This window comes from Montipora foliosa, chromosome 8 (genome assembly GCF_036669935.1).
Source record: "Montipora foliosa isolate CH-2021 chromosome 8, ASM3666993v2, whole genome shotgun sequence".
Lineage (NCBI taxonomy): Eukaryota > Metazoa > Cnidaria > Anthozoa > Scleractinia > Acroporidae > Montipora > Montipora foliosa.
In genome coordinates this window covers 48,193,780-48,213,479 of record NC_090876.1, presented here as the reverse complement: position 1 = coordinate 48,213,479, position 19,700 = coordinate 48,193,780, and the positions used below count along the sequence as shown (strand labels likewise).

General features: G+C 40.2%; 2 protein-coding genes across 2 annotated transcripts in view; both read right to left on the bottom strand.

Moving 5' to 3' along the window:
• The window catches only part of LOC138013012 (uncharacterized), a 39,640-nt gene extending 39,203 nt beyond the window's left edge, over positions 1-437 (bottom strand). The window contains exon 1 of the mRNA XM_068859973.1: positions 109-437. The gene's annotated coding sequence lies outside the window, so the exon portion shown is untranslated. The remainder of the gene's footprint in view (positions 1-108) is intronic.
• A 1,640-nt stretch (positions 438-2,077) lies between these two features.
• On the bottom strand, positions 2,078-18,767 carry LOC137967763 (uro-adherence factor A-like). The gene is made up of 7 exons (XM_068814332.1): positions 18,495-18,767; positions 16,281-16,414; positions 14,713-14,855; positions 12,905-13,387; positions 10,528-10,606; positions 9,670-9,830; positions 2,078-6,424 (listed from the first exon to the last, which is right to left on the bottom strand). The coding sequence occupies exons 1-7, from the start codon at positions 18,595-18,597 to the stop codon at positions 2,653-2,655; spliced, it is 4,875 nt and encodes a 1,624-aa protein (XP_068670433.1). The 5' UTR covers positions 18,598-18,767; the 3' UTR covers positions 2,078-2,652.
• Positions 18,768-19,700: the final 933 nt, after the last annotated feature.

Genomic DNA, 19,700 nt, shown 5'->3' with positions numbered 1-19,700 from the left:
CGCGTGTCTTGAATTTTCTTTGAAAAAGGGATCAGCGAGAGGACCAGAACCGAAACAGAAATATGTTCGGCAACGCAAGGATAGAAAGCCAGACGAAGACTCACTCACCTTTCAAGTTAAACTCTGATAAAATCAAAACATGAGACATCGAGTAACGTTTTGTTGTTTCTGTTTCTTGACTTCAGTATGTTACTTGCCGACTCAACAAATTGCACGGTTTTGAGAAAATTCATATCATCCGCTTGATGTCATCTTAGTCAACTTGACGTTGCACGGAAGCCTTTCCCCGCGTTCTTACTGAAATGCTCTCAAACAGATTTATGCGGAACGTGCGATGAAGCATGCTTATAACTTCCGGTCGGCCGACAACAATTTGTAGAGTTTTGAAGCAAGCAACCGTGGACAATTTTCCTGTCGGTGTACGTTGGATCAGTGGCTTGATCTGATCCGCGTTATTTCAAGTTGAGAAACTAAATATTTTAAGCAAGAGCCGATACAACGTAGATTGATTTTAGTGGTGTACTATATTTCGGCTGGCCAAACCAGCCTTCTTCAGGTACAATGAGAGTTTACATTGAATTGCTTCTATTCAATGTAAACTCTCATTGTACCTGAAGAAGGCTGGTTTGGCCAGCCGAAATATAGTACACCACTAAAATCAATCTACGTTGTATCGGCTCTTGCTTAAAATATTTAGTTTCTCAACAATTTCTAACTTCCGGTTAGCTCGGATAAAGGAGTGGCCCTGGAAACGAGTTTTCTAAGAGGCCCGAATTTTCTTTTGGGAATAAATTTAACTGCCGTTCGATGGGACATTCGGTTCGAGTGTTATTGACCTTAACACATGGTCATGATTAACGCTTATTAAAAGAACGCTTACCAATTCAGAGATAACAGCCAAAAAAACTGTGAATTGTGCAGGTTTACCAAAAGAAACTTTGATAATTCACCACGACACACAACGGTTTCGCAAATAGTAAACAAAATTCTTCAACTTTCCTAGAGCTATTTATGGAACTGTTTTAACTCTCTCCCAAGAGAGAGGCCGGCCTGGCGTTGACGTCTCAAAAAAGGCTTTATAGCGTACGAGGCAAACGTGGCAGACACAGCCATAAGCAGGAGCATACGACCAGGAGCAAACAACAGCCTGTCACAGCATTTTCACAGACCGATTTATTTTTAGTTTGAATTTTCCGTGAATTAGACTCCCGCATGAGCCCTATGACTAATCACAAGCAACTAACTTGACGTCATAGCGCCACCGATCCGGAAGTGCCTTTATTTTTTTGCGTAAAAGGTTTTCTAAAAATAGATTGGTCTGAAAAAGAAATGCTTAGTATGGGAGTTGTTGGCTCCAAGTCGTGGGTCCCAACCTAGTTTCCAGGGCTTTTTCCGCCCCTTTCCAAATATAGGAAAAGCCTTGGGAACGAGGTTGCATGGGCTCCTGCTATTTGAAGTCAAGGGGATTTTGGTGGTGCTGGATAAACAGCCAATATAGGGAGAGGAGAGTGCTGAAATTCACCGTGACGTGGCTAGGAGAATCCTCGTTTACATTTTTTCCCTCATTAGCACAAGGCTAAGAGATTACCAGTTTTCGCTCTGCTGCTGCTTCAGCCGATTACGGGAGAAATAGTCTTTCCGAAACACGAAAACAGTCTTCTTCATGAAATATATCAACCTCGTTCTCACGTGATCAAACGTGACGTCACCGATTGAGCGGAAGAGTTCCTAGAACGCCCTTGCGCTAACGCTCCCGGTCTCGCGCTTCTTGCAATTTAGCGCTGAAAGGCCTGGAAACGAGGCTGGAAATGTAGGTCGTAAGAATTTAAGATGTCAATGTCACGGCAATGAATATGTACAAGTACAAGGAAGGGTTACGCTTCTTCAATTCCCACCCTGGTCAGAGTTTTTCTGTCCTTGTGTGGGTCCCTTTCCATTAGTAGGGCTAACGCTCACGTGGTTCATATGGGTAGACCTCTAATAGTTACGTCTGTTGAAATATTTGTGCTACGTGGCCAACGTTTGCAGAAACGTAACCCTTCCTTGTACAAGAGAAAAGAGGCTGGTATAAGACAGTGGAACCGTTGCTGATAATTTTATTAATAAGTGCTCGATACAAAATATTTACATTAAAAACAGACACATCTGTTCTAAGACTTTTTTACTTATCCCTAATTTCAAACGCTTAAAATCTGTCATCTTAAATCCACCGGGATCTACTTGAAAGGATATAACTTTTAAGCTTAAAAACAATACGATAAAATTCTAGGGAAAAGCACCAATTACTCGCTCACATTTTCCGGCGCTTCAGTATCCACGTATTTTCTCGCCAACTTACCACGCGTGTCCTCTTAACGTCCTGATTGGCTCATTTCCTTCCGAAGGTTGATGTTAATGGTTTAGATAATAACGTTTCCAATTCAAGATCTCTCTAAACTTTACAATATCCTTAAAAATCTGTGTTAAATAAATAGCAATATTACAACTGATCCTGTTATTCTCAAAGACAGTACATAAAACGCTCTTGGTATAAAGGACGAATGGTCTTAAAATCTTTCTTCAAAGACGTCCTAATGTGAGTTAAAATCAGTCCATAAAAATTTTCTGTCAATAAAAACGGAAGTAAAATGACCGATAAAAACAAGGTCCGTTCTAATATTCATCAAATGCGAAAATGTCCTTTTGCTTTAAGTTCCACGACGCCCTCTTTTGCGATCTCAATGTGTACTTGGGCTTCGCTGACGTAGAGGTTGAACATCTCATTCCTTTATTGTCTGGCATTTCTGAAGGCGGCGAGCCAAAATTACTTAGGTCAAAAATCCAGGTGGGCCTGCGAGTCTTTCCAGGTGTAACGAGCGACGATTGGTTAAAACTTGGTAAGCTGTTCGCTCGGCTTGGTCTCAAGGAGACTTGGGTTGGTGAAATGTGCTGTAAAGGTTTCAAGGGCAAAAAGATCTGTGAAGGTGCGCCAATTCCAGAAACACGTCTAAGAGGTTTTAATGGCAAATTGTCCTTTTTTGTCGCCACAGACAAAGGAGCTAGCCGTTTCAGTGGCTTTAAGGGCAGTAGCGCTTTTTTCGACGATGAAGTTGATTGCTGTGACGACGATGAAAGTTTTGATACGCTTTCTGTGTCATTTTCCGGGCTTTCAACGGAAGATAAATTTTCACGCGCTTTAAGAGAGACGCTCCGTTTCCGGCGAAGCTTAACGCGTTCTTCCATGGTTTGAACCACAGGTTCGTCCACGTTATAAAACTCACTGTAAGCTGGTGTGGAGGAAAAACATTGACCTCGATTTGTCTTCTCCAGCATTTCATCAAATCTCGAGCTGTAATTTTCTGACTTGGTGGCCGCTGAATTGACCATATTGGAACCTTGTGAGGAAGAAAAAGTTTGTTCTGGTGAGCTCTCCTCTTCCTCCAGGATTTCATCGAGTCTCGAGCTTTCACTTTTCGGTTCACCCATGTTGTCCTCTTTTTCTTCGATTGCTCGCCCCATTTCACAGTTAGGAAAAAAACCAGTCTTGGAATTAAGAGAAAAAGGTTCGGTAACTATTTGCGAATCACTGCCCAGCAAACTTGACTTCCGCCTCTTCGTTGGCCTGTCAACGTCCGGTTGAAGGTCTTCAGATTTTCGTTTCTGTCGCCAGGAAGTTATGCTAAGTGGCGATTCTGTACCCTCTTCCTCCCCGTCAGTGCTGTCGGATACAGTGTTAAATACGTCATCGTCAACGTCATCACTGCTATCAATCACAGGTGACATCACTATGTAAGATGCAACGGAACATCTCTCTTCATCCGCGGACTCCGCTGATTTTGCTCTTTTAGCTGAAACATTAGAACTCTTACACTGACTCGCTGATTTTCTCTTCCTCGTCTGTGGCTTACATTCTTCGTATTTCTCAAGTATTTTTTCGTTTCTTTGTTCTCCTCTGGTCATTTCGTTTGCCTCAGAACTTTTAATCTGTCCGGTAACAAGCTCCGTGTTTTCAAGTTCATTATGATTTCCATCAATTTCTCTGGTTGTGGTATTCTGAACGTCACCGTGAATAGTGTCTCCGTCTTCACAATTTATGTTTTCTACAATAGAGTTTATTTGATAACTAAGATCGCCCTCGGAAGAGTACGACTTGTCAAAGTGTGGGACATGAAAGCCTTCGAATTCCTCATCGTCGTCCTCATCGGAATCAAACAGGCAAGCGACGCCACGCGAAGCTTGATTTCCTCGTGATACGCTCCTTTTCGGGAAATCGCCCGAGGCACTGTCACGCGAGGGATGTGGTTTCTGGCTTGGAGACCCGCAAACTGCCGTCGTTGAGATATCCTCTATCGAGACAGGTGTTTCTGACAAAGGTGTGCCTTCAGCTGCCATTGAAATGCCTTTCAATTGTGCCTCTTCATGGCTGCGAACAGACGCGCGCATACTTCTTGTCTCACGAATAGGTCCGCTTCTGGGACTGTCGGAGAAAACGCTGGATTCTGAATCCGATTCAGGGTCTTGCGACCGTGGAACCTTTCTGCGAGGGGTCGTGTGCAATTGGCTTCTCGTCTTTCTGTTGCTCTTGCGGGTTTTCTTCTCTGGCGTCTTATTTTCGTGGCCTTTTAATAACTCAGATTTTTCTTTTGAACTCTTGGCTTTGACGCTTGTGAAGGATGGTGCAACAGTTGTGGGCAGAGAGGCCCTCTTAGGTTCCTCGTCGAGGATTTTGTAATTTGACCTTGTAGGTTTGCTGACCATCTGATCGTCTTTCTCTTCTTTTTCCTCTTGTTCTTCGGCACGTTTTCTAAGACAGTATCTGCTTCCTGTTTCATTGGGGAATCCGGATTTCACTGAACCTGGGGATGAAGGACAGCAAGTTATCGTTGGCGTGCTGGAAATCTCTTCATCTTCAGGTTCCGATGTTGTCTTCTTGGAAGCTTCTTCTTTTGATGGGGACAAATTCTCACCAGTAGATAACTGAATACTCTCAGTTTCGGAATCGTCCGAGGACTTTCCAAGTACCGGCCTGTTGCGCAACGCGCTTATTGCACAAAAATCGGACAACTTAACTTGCACGTTGCGCGGGAAGCTATTGGGACTTGGTTGTTTGTTTTGATTTTTAGCGGCTTTTTCCGTAGGTTCTGGCGAGGAGGGTGTGTCTTCTTTACACGATGCAGCGCTAAAGCGAGGACTAGTGCGTCTTTTATCTTGACAAGCTTCCGGTTCCTCTGCTGTGCATTCTGTTGTCACCGGTGCACGGTCTTTAGTTTCTATACTATCGCATACCCGAGGTGTCAATATTGGACCGGACTGAAAACACGAACGCGTGGCGCGTATCGGCTGTTCCGCTTTGTTGGTCTCCAAAGCGACCATCTGATTATTCAAAGACACTTCACTGTCTTTCTTTACGTCCGACTTGGTCTCACCCGCGGCCGGCATTACAGTTTTAGGTGAACGCATCCCTCTCGCCGGTCCTTCTCTTATTGCACAAGTTTCTATTTCCACCACTGACGATTTAGGGGTCCTTGCCTCTACAGCTGGACCGGTCTTTGTAGCCGACCTAAGACTGGCCCTCCTAGGGCTGCTTTGGTCCTTGTCATGTTCATGATGTTCACCAATAACACTTTGAGTTTCGATCTGCTTTTCTTCCTCGGCACACTCTTTTTCATGTGGTTGTTGCTCCCGTTGCGTTGTCTCGGGTGGAAACTCTGATAATCTTGTCTGGGACTCTGAATCACATTTCACTTTTCTCTCAGCATTCAGTGCAGTCTCAAAACAATGATCATCTTTTCCACTGCTTTCCTCAGAATCTTGCTGACTTCTTCGTGTCCGTACACCTCCGGGTAGGTTTACGGCATCTCGTTTGTTCACAAGGTCGGGCGACACTCTACTCCTAATTGCACCACCACTGGAAGACTGGTCAATATTACTTCCCTGAACAGCGGACGCGCCCTTTGCGCGGGGGAAAATCACAGACCCGCGTTTAGCGCCGGCAGAATCCCCAGCAACAGGACTTAACGAAATGGACCGTGTTTTCACACGTGAAATTTGTTTCTTAGAAACTCCATCTTCTATTTTCAATGGACTTGACATCTTCTTAGCTTCGTGACGTATCGGCGTGGTGCATTCTTTTCCAACGCCAGACTTTACTTGCAGAGCTTGTGGAGTTCTAGGACTGCTGAGTGACCTTCGCGACCCTCGTCCTTGGACTGCTTTCTTACTTGATCTTGACACTCTTAGTGATGTGTTCTTATCCTCAGTTTTATCAGGGGAGGGCTGCATGGTGGGCGTACAAAAATCATCTGTTTTTGCAGGGGAGGGGTTAGGGGGCGTGTAACAGTCATCTCCTTTGTCCGCTCTTTGACACTTTGAAGATATTTCCGCACACGGCGTCTTTGGTTCAGTGCGTTCCAAACAGCTCTCTTTCGGATCTGGCAATTCATCCCTGTGCCAAAAAGAGAGGAATAGAATGTGTGTTAATTATCTCTACATAGTACTCTGCAATTTGATTGGCCAATTTGGTGAGCCGTATTCTACGGTATGTTCTATGAGCGCGGCCACGGCAACGCCAACGCCACAAAAAAATAGAGATTTACCATCACGTTTACGCGAACGGCAAACGTCGGCTTGCCGTTTCACGTTTCACGTAAACTGGCGAGGTTGTAACTTTTTCACGCGTGACCTGCGGGAACTCGAGCATTTAGTTACTAAAAACCAAAAACAAAAACTCGGAGTCTTTTTAAACATTGTTTGTAGAAAAAGACGCTATATAAAATTAAATCCTTACCCGTCCAATTTTGAGAGTGAATGAAGCTGTTTTGCCGGTGAACAGCGAGTCAACGTGAGTTCGATGAAAAAAATTGCGACAAGGAGTCAGATATTAACTATCTATAACCATGAAACCTATTTTTTCCTCCTTTGGCAGACCGGAAAATGGTTTTGGGGTACTTTGTTTCCGAAAACAGCTTCTTATGTAGAAGTAAACGAGAAAATTTCACGTATACAGCGAACGCGAAAATGCCTACTTTCACGTACATGTAGAAACGACAAGAGGCAGCCGGCAAACTTAGAAAATGGCGGGAAAATCATGGTCACGTGGTCACTTTTGTCGTTCGGGTTTCACGTAAACGCGACGCTACATCTCTCTTATATTAATCGTGAAAAGCGTGCTGTACATTACGTGCGGCACCTATTCTTTAAGTACATTTCTGTGCCACACTCCGTCAAACAACGCGTTATAACCAAATTTAAGGTTGTACCGACAACGTCAGCATAAAACATAGAATCGTTCATTTTCTAGCTTTTCTTTGAAACAGTTCCTACTTCTGTGATTTGAGGATTATTTGACCATATTGTGCACCGTGAGCAAAACAGAATAATCGCGAAAGACGCGTTAAGCAGCGCAAAATAACATTGTTTTGATGTTGTCGGTGCTTTAACTCCCTAATAAACTGCTTGTTTCGATTACCAAGTAGAGCGCTTTCCAAATGAAAGGGAAGGAAAAAACGGTGGGATTTGTCCGAAAAAATAACGGCGAACATTTTTCCTTAAAAAACATGCACGGAACGAGTTTGTACCATTTGACAGAAAACCGCTGAAATATTTCTTTCTGGAAGGGCAGTGTAATTAATACGCATGAGTTCAATTATGGTATCAAGTGAAAGAGAGATATTCCAGTCATTTCGGCGAATCGAGAACACAGAAATGGTCCGAACTTTTTTCATTTTTCCACGAAAAATTTAGTGCTTCAGTGCCCTAGCGCTTTGCAATAGCATTCGAGCACTGAACCACTGGTAGTTTAACAAGTTTGCTCATGCTATTAAGAGAAAACGATGTTTTTTTCGTGTCCGAGGTTGTTCTTAATGAGTACAACACTCAAGTTGACGTCAGGTTCGCGTAGTGGTCCCACCTCTGCGATCTTACGTGGCCTGAGTTTTAGATCTTAACCTGTCGCAAGGGGTTTTTCCTTGGGTTCTCCGGTTATTCTCCCTCATCAAATTCGACGCTCAGCTTATTACCTCCGGCTGACGTGCTGTGCTCAGGGATCAAAAAGGACACTATAGCGGAAGCAAGAAGCGATTTCAACCCGATCTTGCTTACTGAGATGCCCCCTTCGCAATTTACTCCCAGATAGGGTGGTTACTAGCTTGACCAGTTTGTCAACAACTTTTATTTACAAACAACAGCGTTAACACATTTTAGCATATCCAGTACACAGCTTCCGAGCTAATCTGGGCGGGGAAGATCGAAAACATGAGTACAGCTACAAAAAGAAGAAAAAAAGAAAAGAAAAGAAATTACACTGAAGTAAAAAAAAAAAAAAAACCTTTAGGGTATTCGCAATGGTTACGCATAGTAATTTAAGGTTCTTTCTTTCATTTTTAAGTAAGAAATTCACATCTACGAGGTTCGAAGCCATATTTATATTTAGGCAATGTGAGCTGGTTGGTCTTCTTTAGATGTGCTTCTAGAACCAGAATACGGTGCAAAACTGGCCTGCGATGCATTTACTGTTCACGAACGTCGTCCTCTTCCATTTGAATCGCTGAAAATCCGCCGAACCATCCTCCTTACAGTGACTAAAACCTTCTTTTTGCTCTTTAACCCTTAGACTCTCATGATCTAAAAGTTAATTCTCTTAACTACTTCCACCGAGTTCTTCGTTATTTGGGCATGAGAATTTGGTGCTATAGCGAGATCATATCCTTAAGATGATAAGAATCTTCATTCTCAATACTTGTCTACCTGACAGTGTCTTGACAATGAGAAGTGAATTTACATTCTGACCTATGCTCGGAGTCAAAGGGTTCACATGCTAAACTAATCCCTAAAACTTTCATTTGAGACGGCAGTAAGATTGAATCTCTGCCAAACGTAATCGTATTTGAGTTTAACGAGAAAATTTACCACTATACAGGTGTATGGCGGATTTTTCGCGCGTTGCTAAGGAAGTGTAATGTTACTTCCGGTGACTGACGTCATCATATCGTGAGCTGACCAGCAAACCCAATCAACGCACGAGACTGTTGTTTGCAGCGAAGGTTTTTCCTCGCCCTTCCTCGCGCTCGTTCTCAGATCAACTGCGCATGCGTCTTTAAATTGAATTAATTTTTTTATATGGCACGTTACACCTCCAAATACAGAATATAGCTACGCATGATTTTTTCAAATCATCTTTTTTAAAATGTTTTGGGTATTGCAGTATCGTTTAACTCTTTAAAAAGAACATTTTTTTAAAATAAAAAGAAAACCATGCTTGGCTGGATGTAAAAACGAATACAAATTATCAAACCACTGATTAAATACCCAAATTGTGTAGCATGTAGACAAACTTCAAGTTTTCTTTTATTGGTCTGTGTCCATGGGCGTGGCATGATGACGTCATATTTAGGGTCATTGGTTTACAAAAGTTGGAAACTGACGAACATAATTCCAAATTCTCTCAAATTACTTTACCATTACATCCTTAGCAATGCACCCCATGGGATCCACGATGTGAGTAAGTCTTGGACATAATACTGCATAGCTACTTTTAGTAACACACCACTGGTGAAAATACACCTGTGTTTCTGACACGTGAAAGCAACGCACCTGTATAATTTGTAGCTGCTCAGTATCGTTCCCTATGGACACAATGCTATCTAATGCAGGTTTAACCACTGAATATCCTAAAAACTTACATACACATACCTGGAGTTTTTCTCTTGTTTTTCCCTTTCTTTTTCCTCATGTTTCTTAAGCATTTTTGCCAGGAAGTCCTGTAGGCTTGGTCCTTTTTTGATCAGTTCATCTAAACTGTGATAGTTAGAGGGATCCCTTGCAAATGACTGATGGCGTTCGCTGAGAAGATGCTATTAAAGGAAAAAATTAATAACAAGGCACTAAGGGAAGATAGAAACACGGATTTGCCCTCGAGCAAACTGAAAACTGCAACTGCTAGTCAATGTTACATGTAACTTTAAAATATATCACAAGGGAATGTTTGCTGAGATCATTGTTTGCTCACTGTGAGAAGGCATCATCATGCTATGTACATGTACAACTCAATTCAAAAAGTAAAAGAAATTTAGATTTAGCTAAATCTTTGATAACAAGCCACTTATTAGCCTTCAAAAACTGATGAATTCTAGGCTGGCAAAGACAGTAATGATCCCATAATTATATTCTTTGTAAAATTTCGAATTTTGAAAGCATCAATGCTCAGAGATTATCCTGCATGTTGCGTTCAAATTTTCAGAGACAGCTCAATATGCAATGCATTTTCAATAATCAGTCTTTATTCTTGCTTGACTGATTAGAAAAGGATACCCCTGTGTTAATGAGGCCAAAAAATGTGAAAAAAGTCCCCTTACTATAGGCCGTATTCATAAATAGCAGCTACGAAATTATTCTCAGTTTTGTCTTTATGCTAATCATCCTTACCAGCCTCGTTAGCACGAACAAAATTCAAAAGAATAATTTCTTGGCTACCATTAATTATATTTTAGGAATACAGTCTATTAAATTCATTTTTCCAGCATTCACTGTTACAATTCAAAGATAACTTACCGCATCCAAGTCCTCATAGTGAATGCAACAGCACTCACAAAATCCTCTCTTCTTAGTTTTGTCTCTTTGGACTTGTTTCCTTTCAGGTAAAAAAAGTAAGGAACTAATAAGGCCACAAAATTGTTACCGGTATTTACAAGAATTGGCTTCAGAATGGTATAAAGCAAGAAGATGGTCTAGGTTTTGGGTTAGGGTTAGGGTTAGCGCAGTCTGGGATCAGCACTACTGTACAAAATGTACATCAGAGATGGATTACGGAGCTACATGTACATACATGTAAGAAAACTTTATTATCATTATCTTCATTCGATTTCCACGCTAAGGAGATAAAGCAAGTCATTGATGCAGTGGAAGGGATTCAGAAACCGACAATGATGTTTAGCTATGCTCACATGGACCAGACCAGAATGAATGAACTTTTCTCATGACTTTATACAAAGTTCACCCTGGGAGATTTATCATTAATATTATTACATTATTTTGTTGTTGATTTGTTGCCTTTATTGTCATTGTCATCAGCATCCTCACAATGATGCTCTTCCATAAGAATCACCTACATGTAAAGAGCCTTGCCTTGCCTGGGCCAGCGCAGCGAAAGCATTACCAGTATTAACTCATTCACAGCTCAAACGCCCTAGGATGCCCCCCCTTCCCCCCCACTAACAAGTAAAATCATCTGGCGATAGATAGAGTAAAATCAATTAAGTTTCACTCTCAGGGTCAATGGATTAAGCACTTACAGTAAGCATCCTGAGCCAATGAAGCCTGGACAAGAGCACCACAATACCGGTATTCCCACAAAGGTATAGTTACATGTAAAGAATTGAAATTGCCCCTGGCCTCAAATACTTTTCTTTGCTGAAATAAATCTCTAGTTCACCCATTGCAAATAGTTTCTACCATTTTCACTTCCAAATTCCACTTTTACATGTAGCGAACCATTATAAAATTTAACAATACCGGTAATTCGTTTGTCCTGTGGCCGAGCTGGTATAAGTCATGGGCCTATTTCTAAGATGACGTTGCAAAAATGCTCCTCTGATTGGCAAAAATTTGTTCAAAAGTGGAATGCAAAACAGCTTGTGATGTCAGCTCAGAGAAAGACTCAATGCATCTCACCAGCTTGGCTGTGGGAAAAAGTATTGCCAATCTTGTCAACTTTATTGCAACTCACGTGGCCCCTTTGGAAACAAGATCGCAACCAGCTCAGCTAATGTACATGTACAAGTTTTATGGTGCTGAAATTTTCATATAATTTGCAGAATTAAAAAAAAAAAAAAGGGGGTTAGAGGCACAGAATTCATGGAAGTGATATCCTCACCGACCATTGCAGAATGATGAACAAATAAACCTTTTAATCATGAGAGTGTCAGACTTGAAGATTTTTCTCTGTTTTACACCAGATGATTATTTTTTTCTTGTCAATGGGGAGCTTCTTCAGGGATGAATGGGTTAACAACACGGCAGGTATTTTTTGCAGGCTGCAGGTTGAAATTTAATTATAACTGGATATACTTACCGTGACTGTTACATGAATAGCTAACCTTAGGCCTAAAAACTTTTTTTTAGGCCTAGTTAGGCCTCAGGTTAGCTATTCATGTAACAGTCACGGTATAGTGTATCCAGTTATATTTAAATTTCAACCTGCAACCCACAAAAAATACCGCCGTTAACAACATCTAGGCAGTGCTTGAATTAAAATAAAAAAATCCAGGTTGTCCCTGTTTCAAAAGCCAGGCAACTAAACCTGTAAATATGGTTGCCCTGATAAATGCTTGGTTGCCCAAATGGGAAAACCCCTATGATTAAATGCATGCTGTGTTGAGATGAAGTGCATAGCATTGGAGCTTGAATATGCCATACATGTGTACATGTAGTTCTACATGTACATGTAAGTGTGTGTCTGGGTTTAAGTTTTAGCATTTTTTAAATTGAGTCTTCGATCTCCATTGCCAGCTACATGTACATGTGAATTTTCCAATAACATGACAGTTTTTAGTAAAAGCCACAGACATTCGAAACATGGGAAAATGCTCAACTGTGGCAAATTAATCATCGTTGACTTCACACTACTCAGACATCGACATCAGAAAACTGTCGAATGCCAGAGTCAGGTGCTGCTTACAGTATGTAAAACATTAATTTTTTTACTTTTGGTTGGTTGTCCGTTGTTTTTTCTATGGCCAACCATCCTTTTTATTTTACCAAAAACTAATCACCTGGCATGGCTGGGCGACCACTAATTTTGAGCACTCTGTGGGTCAATAAAAGCTACGTTCCCTTTGACTCTTTCAATCCAGAGAATAAGACTTCGAGATTTTACTCTAACACTAGACTCCTCAATGTCAGAGGATGAATGGGTCAAGATGACATTTACCTTTTGTGCCTTCCATGCTCTTCTCGATCATTATGAGTGTCATTTCTTGGTGGGTCAAATGGACAGCCCCCCACTGGACCATCAAAGTATATCCTCGGCCACTCCTTAAGCTCGTGAACCAGTGGCCTGTAACCGCGACTGTGATCTTCCACCTTGATAAATGGAGCATAAAGCTTTCGAACTTTGGGCTTGATGTCATGTTTTGTTGCTCGCCCAGAGAGTAAAGGCTTTGATACTTGCTTTTTTTCAATGCTACCATACTTTTCCAACTTTTTTAGAAAGTCTTCCAGCAACTCAATTTTAACACCCCAGTTGCTGGCATTCGCAATGACATTGCTTGAGCCATACTTGCAGGTGACAGCTGCTTGGGCAGCAAGGGCTTTGCCACGTTCCTTGTGTTTAGGAGCGGTTAATCCAGTTAGTTCGGCACCACCAGAGTCTGCGCTTAAAGGAGAGGGCACAGCTGAGCCTTTTGCTGAAGAACTGAAAACAAACAGTAAAAGCAAACAAACTATCACCTCTTGGGAACGATGAACTACTGATTCAGAATGCTATGCAAGGAAGATCAGGTCATTGCTTTACTTTAACTACAAGTGCCGCTTCATGTACCATTACTAATACTACGTGCTGTAATTATCAATACTACTTACATGCACTAATGATGATAAGCAAATATAATCACTTCACTAAAATTTCGCGGTACAGTAATCAAAAGCAAAGCAAACAAAAACTAACATTTCTTGAGAACTACATGTATATGAACTACTTAATGCTTTCCTAGGAAGTTCACTGAGGTCATGTTTTACTCTTACTACAAGTGCTGCTACCAAATTACAAATACTACTTACTGTAGTTACCAATACTATTTAGATTGCACTTATAATTTTTTACTACATGTACCACTACTAACGAACAAAAATGCACATGTAACCACTTCATTAAAATCTCAAGGTACAGTAATATACAGTCATGTAATCGACATCCACAAGTGCATTATTTTGATGAGGGTTGCTTTTAGTAGGAAGGGAAAACTGGTGTACCCAGCGGAAAGCCACTTGGAACAGAATATTGTGACCCAACAATCCCAACCCACCTATTTTTTGTGGTGTCAAGTCAGGGAATAGACCACTTTCATAAATGGCGACCAACTTTACATTCTTTTGTATTTATGTTAATTAGACCTACTGCCCTCGTTTCAAAACAAATATTCTTATGAAATTTGCTCGTCGTAGCGAGGTTAGTAGGGCTTATTAGCATTAAAACAAAAGAATAATTTATTTGACCGCCATTATGAAAGGTCTATGGATCCCAGTCTGGCAACATTGGCCGAAGATGCTTTCGGCACAGCACCTTCCCTACTCCCCAGAAACAAACCTAAACCTTTGATCTTTGCACCAATCCCATACAAGAATATCCGCCATATTCAAAGTGGCAGAAAAAAGGATTCATAATGAAAAAGAATAGGGTTCTAGGACCCCTAAAATTTAAGTAATTTTCAAGACTTTTAAAAAAAAATTAAGCTAAAACTGCAGGCCCCAAAATTATGTTAGGCACAAAATATGTCACTCCTTGCACACCTTTCCACATGTTTCCTTCATGCAAATCCGCTCTCACAGGTGCGGTTTTACGTAATGTAAAAACGTTTTTTAGTCTCTTATGTAGGTCCCTTGTGTTGTATTGTAAACATCCCTGACGAAGTGTGCGTTAGTCACATGAAATGGGTAGGATAAAATAAATTGTTTTACAGCTTTTAGAGTGCGCAGACGTGCTGCTCACCAGTTAGAAGTTTTCTGACATTACATTTTCACCTTTTTGTGTGTCCAGGAATCGGACTCGGAACTGAGAGGATTGGACTGGGTGTGGAATTGCTTCTCGGTGAGCAACGGGCATCTACATATTTTTTGTTTGTGACAACACAACCAATGTCCTTACTGAGAAACTCCTCAACTTTCTGTCAAAGAAAAATGAATATAGACCACGAGTAAAACTGTTAAAATCTGATTGGGTTTAGTCAGGTGGGAAAGTAAAGTTTACTGCCTAAAACAGCCTCCAAGAATTGGATAGACCACACAATTTTAGCATCAATAATGGATAAAGGAGGCAGTGCAGATACACATACTATAAGTGGTTAGAGCTTTAGATTAATTTGTACATGGTTGCACTGGGTTCAAATCACACTCACACAACCAGCTGGATTTGCGTTCAGAGGACCTGTCAATCCAACTCTGACGACCTTGCAAAATAGCCAACCAGTTGACTCTAGTCACACTGGATTCTTTACTATCTTAGGATTTGCTTAAAGTACCCATGTGATTACAAAAAATCACTTCCTTTTTTTCTTCAGATTTTGAAAGTGTCTTAGCTTAACACCTGACTGGCAAAATTTCGAGCTTTGATTTTTATCCAAAGGCCGTTTTCTTTGAGTGTAAGTTTCGGATTTCACGATCCGCCATTACTAGCATTCAAAACTGACCGATTGGACCTCAGAGGGTTTGATCCAGGAAAAGTGATGTCAAAGGCTCACTAGCATAAAAATTAATTTCAGCGTCTGAATGCAGCTTATTATATATGCAAAGTGCGAGTTTAAAAGTCTGAAAACCCAAAACTCCTGTGCTGCATATCAATTCTGCGTTGTACACACAATGTGCATTCTTAAACTAGTGAGCCTTTGATGTCATTTCTTTTTGATCCAGCTCTCTCAAGATCGTTACCCTTTGACGTCCAAACCAGCCTAAACTGGCCAGACTTAGTATTTTACTCTGATGTCTAACGCCAGACTATTTTACTTGTCAATGGGGAACCCCTGGGAGTCAACGGGTTAAACAAGTGAGCCTTTGATGTCATTTCTCTTTGATCCAGCTCTCTCAAGATCTTTAAGTTATTAAGGGCGGACCACGACATGTAAAATACGAAAATTTCAGTCAAAGTAAACAGGTGTCTTTTTGAAATCAAGGCTTAAAACTTTGGTCACTTGGTGTTTAGTTAACCTAGCTTCGAAATACAAAGAAAAATATGAATTGATATTTTGGTCACAGGGGAACTTTAATTAACCCAATGACTCCTCAGGGGCCCTGGGACATCCCCAGTTGACGAGTAAATTCATCTGGCATTAGACAGAAAAACATCTTTTAAGTATCACTCCCAGGAGTCAATGGGTTAATAATATTGTTTCTTTAAAAATGGGATGTTTGTGAACTGAAGTGAAAGCTAAGAGTGCCCTGCGCTTCTACTGTAAACAAAACATAGAGCAATTAAAAACAATAATATTTTTTTCCTGGATCCATGCAAGTTTCACTTTTTTATAAAAATTTTCCCAGTCATTGCTGAAAATTAAGGAACATGTGTTAATTCTGGGAAAAGTTGGAAGTCATCTTACCCCTCCCAATTCTACAATCTGTGCTTGTAAGGTGCTGATTTTCCTATATCCTTGAAGGTCCAGGTAGAAAGTTTTGCCTTTCAGTGGTTTATCATACTGGAACTCTAGTTTTCGCTTACCCCTGGGACTCAGCTCTAGTAGAAAAAAAAAAGATACGAGCACATAAACTACAACAGTCCTCCACGATACCAATGCAGAATGCTAGAATATTAATTTACGATTTTCTAACAAAAATGGTCTCAAACTGTTTTAACTCCAGGGAAACCCAATTCGCTTCAACCAATCCCAACAGACGCTGGTAGTCAAATTGAAAAAAGCAAGTCATAGCACAAATCACTTGTATGCATCTGCCATTATGTGACAACAAAAGAAAATGCATAAGTGTGCAAAAAACAAAAGCTAGTGAAATAATAATTTATGACAGTTAGTACAAGTATATCCCACACTTAAGTGAACACACTGTAGTGCTTTCCACGCGGCATTATGATTGGCTAGTTTGGAGGCGAATGGCAAGTACTATTAATCTGACCAAATAGAGAAAAACAAAATGGCTTCCCATTTTGCTTAATGGTTACCAAGGAACAATTTATTTTTATTGATAAACTTGACTGATTATTCAATCTGCGTGGTATATACAGTACCAAAACAGCTATTATTCACTTTAGTATCAGTGAAAGTGGTGGATACTTACCTTGTTGCTTTGTGGCTAAGTAAATATCCCCCATCATTCACCTCCACTTTGATGGATAATACTGTTAATTAAGCTTGTGATTACCATCCAGTGTAAAGTCATACAGTAGCATTTTAAAAAACATTTATAATAATTAAATAATTAAAAAAAAAATTATAATAATTTTTAAAATATTTATAATAATTATCTGTAATTATCTATTTATAATAAATACTGTCTGATGAGTGCGTAAGCACGAAACTTGGAGTAACAGTGAATCATGTGTTGGTTTCGTTAGCCTCACTTTTCTGATAATTGTCATTAGTATTTGTATTATTTAAGATTTGCACCCCGAAATAATATGATTTTAAACGTAAAAGACAAAAGTGTGTTGCGAGCTTAAAATAAAATTCACACGTAAAATCAAGTCTATTGATGATAATTTCTTTTAACTAGGCTAAGGATCTTTTCCGTGTTGCTCCAATTGAGGATATTGTCCTATCTCATGGCCTCCGTCCCATGTTCTATGCTGATGATAGCCAGATTTACCTCACAATGGGGCTCGGAAATAGAAATATATCCATCGGTAAAATCGAAGATTGTATAAACCACATTATTGGTTGGTACTCCAATAATTTCCTGCTCTGCAACTCAGCCAAGACTAAAGTTATTTACTTTTCTTCAAAGTTTATTAAGAGCCACCCTATTCCTTCCATAAATATTGGTGCTAACACCATCGAATTAGAACCTGCTGTATGTGATCTTGGTGTCGTTTTGGATAAACATCTCGACATGTCAAGACAAGTCAATAACATCTGTAAATCGGCATCTCAAGCAATTTATAATATTTGGAAGATTAGAAATTATTTGGATCAATCCACTGCAGAGAAGCTTGTCCACGCTCAGTGTAACTAGTAAAATTGACTTCTGCAACAGCCACCTATTTGGCTCTTTCTCGGTAGCTGCACCTATTCTTTGGAATTCCTTGCCAGTGGACATTAAAAACGCACAATCTTTGTCTATTTTTAAAAAGAGCCTCAAAACATTTCTTTTTAATTAACTTCATATGTACTTTTATTACATCATTTTTTTTTCATCATGTATTTTTTTAACTTCTTGTATTTGTAAGTTTATTTGTATATTTCCCATATTTTATTTCCTATATTTTGTTAAGCGCCCTGAGATTATGTAGCTGCGCTCTAGAAGAATTTTATTATTATTATTATTATTATTATTAGAGGTACTGTGGGCTTTAAGTGACGTTGTTTATAAATACAGCTCAATGCAATAACACTTCTTTCTGATTTTATAACGTCTATCCATCAATGAACAAACACGACAAGGCCCGAAGCTTATGCTTATGTAAAACGTATTTCATTCAAATAATAAACAATAGCAAATTCAATTAACAATAACGAACGCGTCTTAAGCTTGAGTAACAATAAAAACGGTTTTTCAAAATCATGTAGTTTGTTGTGGAAGCAACTTTATGCCACCGAGACGCCTTAAAGTTCATAAAATGACATTCACATAAGCTTACTTACTGTATTTTTTCGACAGATCATTCACAGAAGGAGTCTTTGTACGACGACGAGGACTTCGCCGGACAGAATTAAGAGCAAGCGACGCTCGCCTGTTGGAGGACATATTTCTCGTTTGCCAAAGGGACGATCGCAGTTAAATTCGAGCCATAGGAAAGTCGTTCAATAGGGAAACGTCTGGCGTCGAAGAAAAGCGTTCAATCGCGCAAAACGGATGCTCCCTGTTTGTTGTAAATTTCAGCTGTTTCGTATTGGCCTTTTCCCGGGCTTCGAAATGAATGCTTTTTTCATCTAAGCGCGGGAAATCCCACCATGCATTGCAATGTTGATTCTCGTTTCCGCTGTCCTAAAACGCCCGTTGTCTTCAAATCTTCAAAGACTTTTGCACCAGACAAGAATTAATTGCCTGAAACAGCGATTCGCTAACTCTAGAACGTTGCCTTTTGGCTTTTTAACGTGTTGGGAGACACGAAAAAAAACAACAACAACAACAACAACAAACAAACAAAATGATCGTAAACTTTTTTGAAGATGGAAAGGAATTTATATCTTCCGCCATACCGACGAAAATTTCGGGGACTTCCGGCCCTTTCCGAGAATCTTTACAGTCTTCAATGACTAAAAAGGTAGGTGTTGAAAAAATTTTACTTCCCTTTTTGATAAGCAAAAGTTTCTTAAGTTAGCGATCGGTCCGGTAAATGCCTTCTCTAAACGTTGTTCTTCATGTAATCTCATTTTACTTGATAAAGTTTGACTCTGCCTGAATATTATGGGCATTAATTCCATGCATCTGATATCTGCGAATGTCAAATTCCATTTTCCTATGCATTTAAGCTTTAATACCTTCTCAGTCCTTCAGCAGGAGTAATCTTTGGGCACATGACACAAAAAAAAGATAATCCTCTTCCACAATTTAAAATATATGTGCACAGTGACACCTGGCGGGGAGGAGGGTGGGAGGGTAAAGCAGCCAAAATAATAATGACCCTCCCTACTAGGTAAGGGATTGAAATGTCTAGACCCTGCCCAACTCACCCTAAAATTCTCTGTCAGCCCCCCCTCCCCTTTCCCCCTCCAACACACATGCACTGCATTCAAAACTACCAATAGCTTGACTTGTTCATGTGGCAGGAAATATTTTGTATGGCATGATTTTCATATTGTACCTGGTTTGTAATTGTGTTACAACATAATATTAAAGCACCCTTT

What these genes read in the sequence shown, in the direction of transcription:
- LOC137967763 (XM_068814332.1), bottom strand. Translation starts at nt 18,597, where the DNA reads ATGTCCTCCAACAGGCGAGCGTCGCTTGCTCTTAATTCTGTCCGGCGA. An exon ending in GAGCATGGAAGGCACAAAAG is followed by an intron (nt 10,607 to 12,904) that starts GTAAATGTCATC and finishes TTTACCTGAAAG; the next exon opens with GAAACAAGTCCAAAGAGACA. An exon ending in ACTATGAGGACTTGGATGCG is followed by an intron (nt 9,831 to 10,527) that starts GTAAGTTATCTT and finishes TTCCTTTAATAG; the next exon opens with CATCTTCTCAGCGAACGCCA.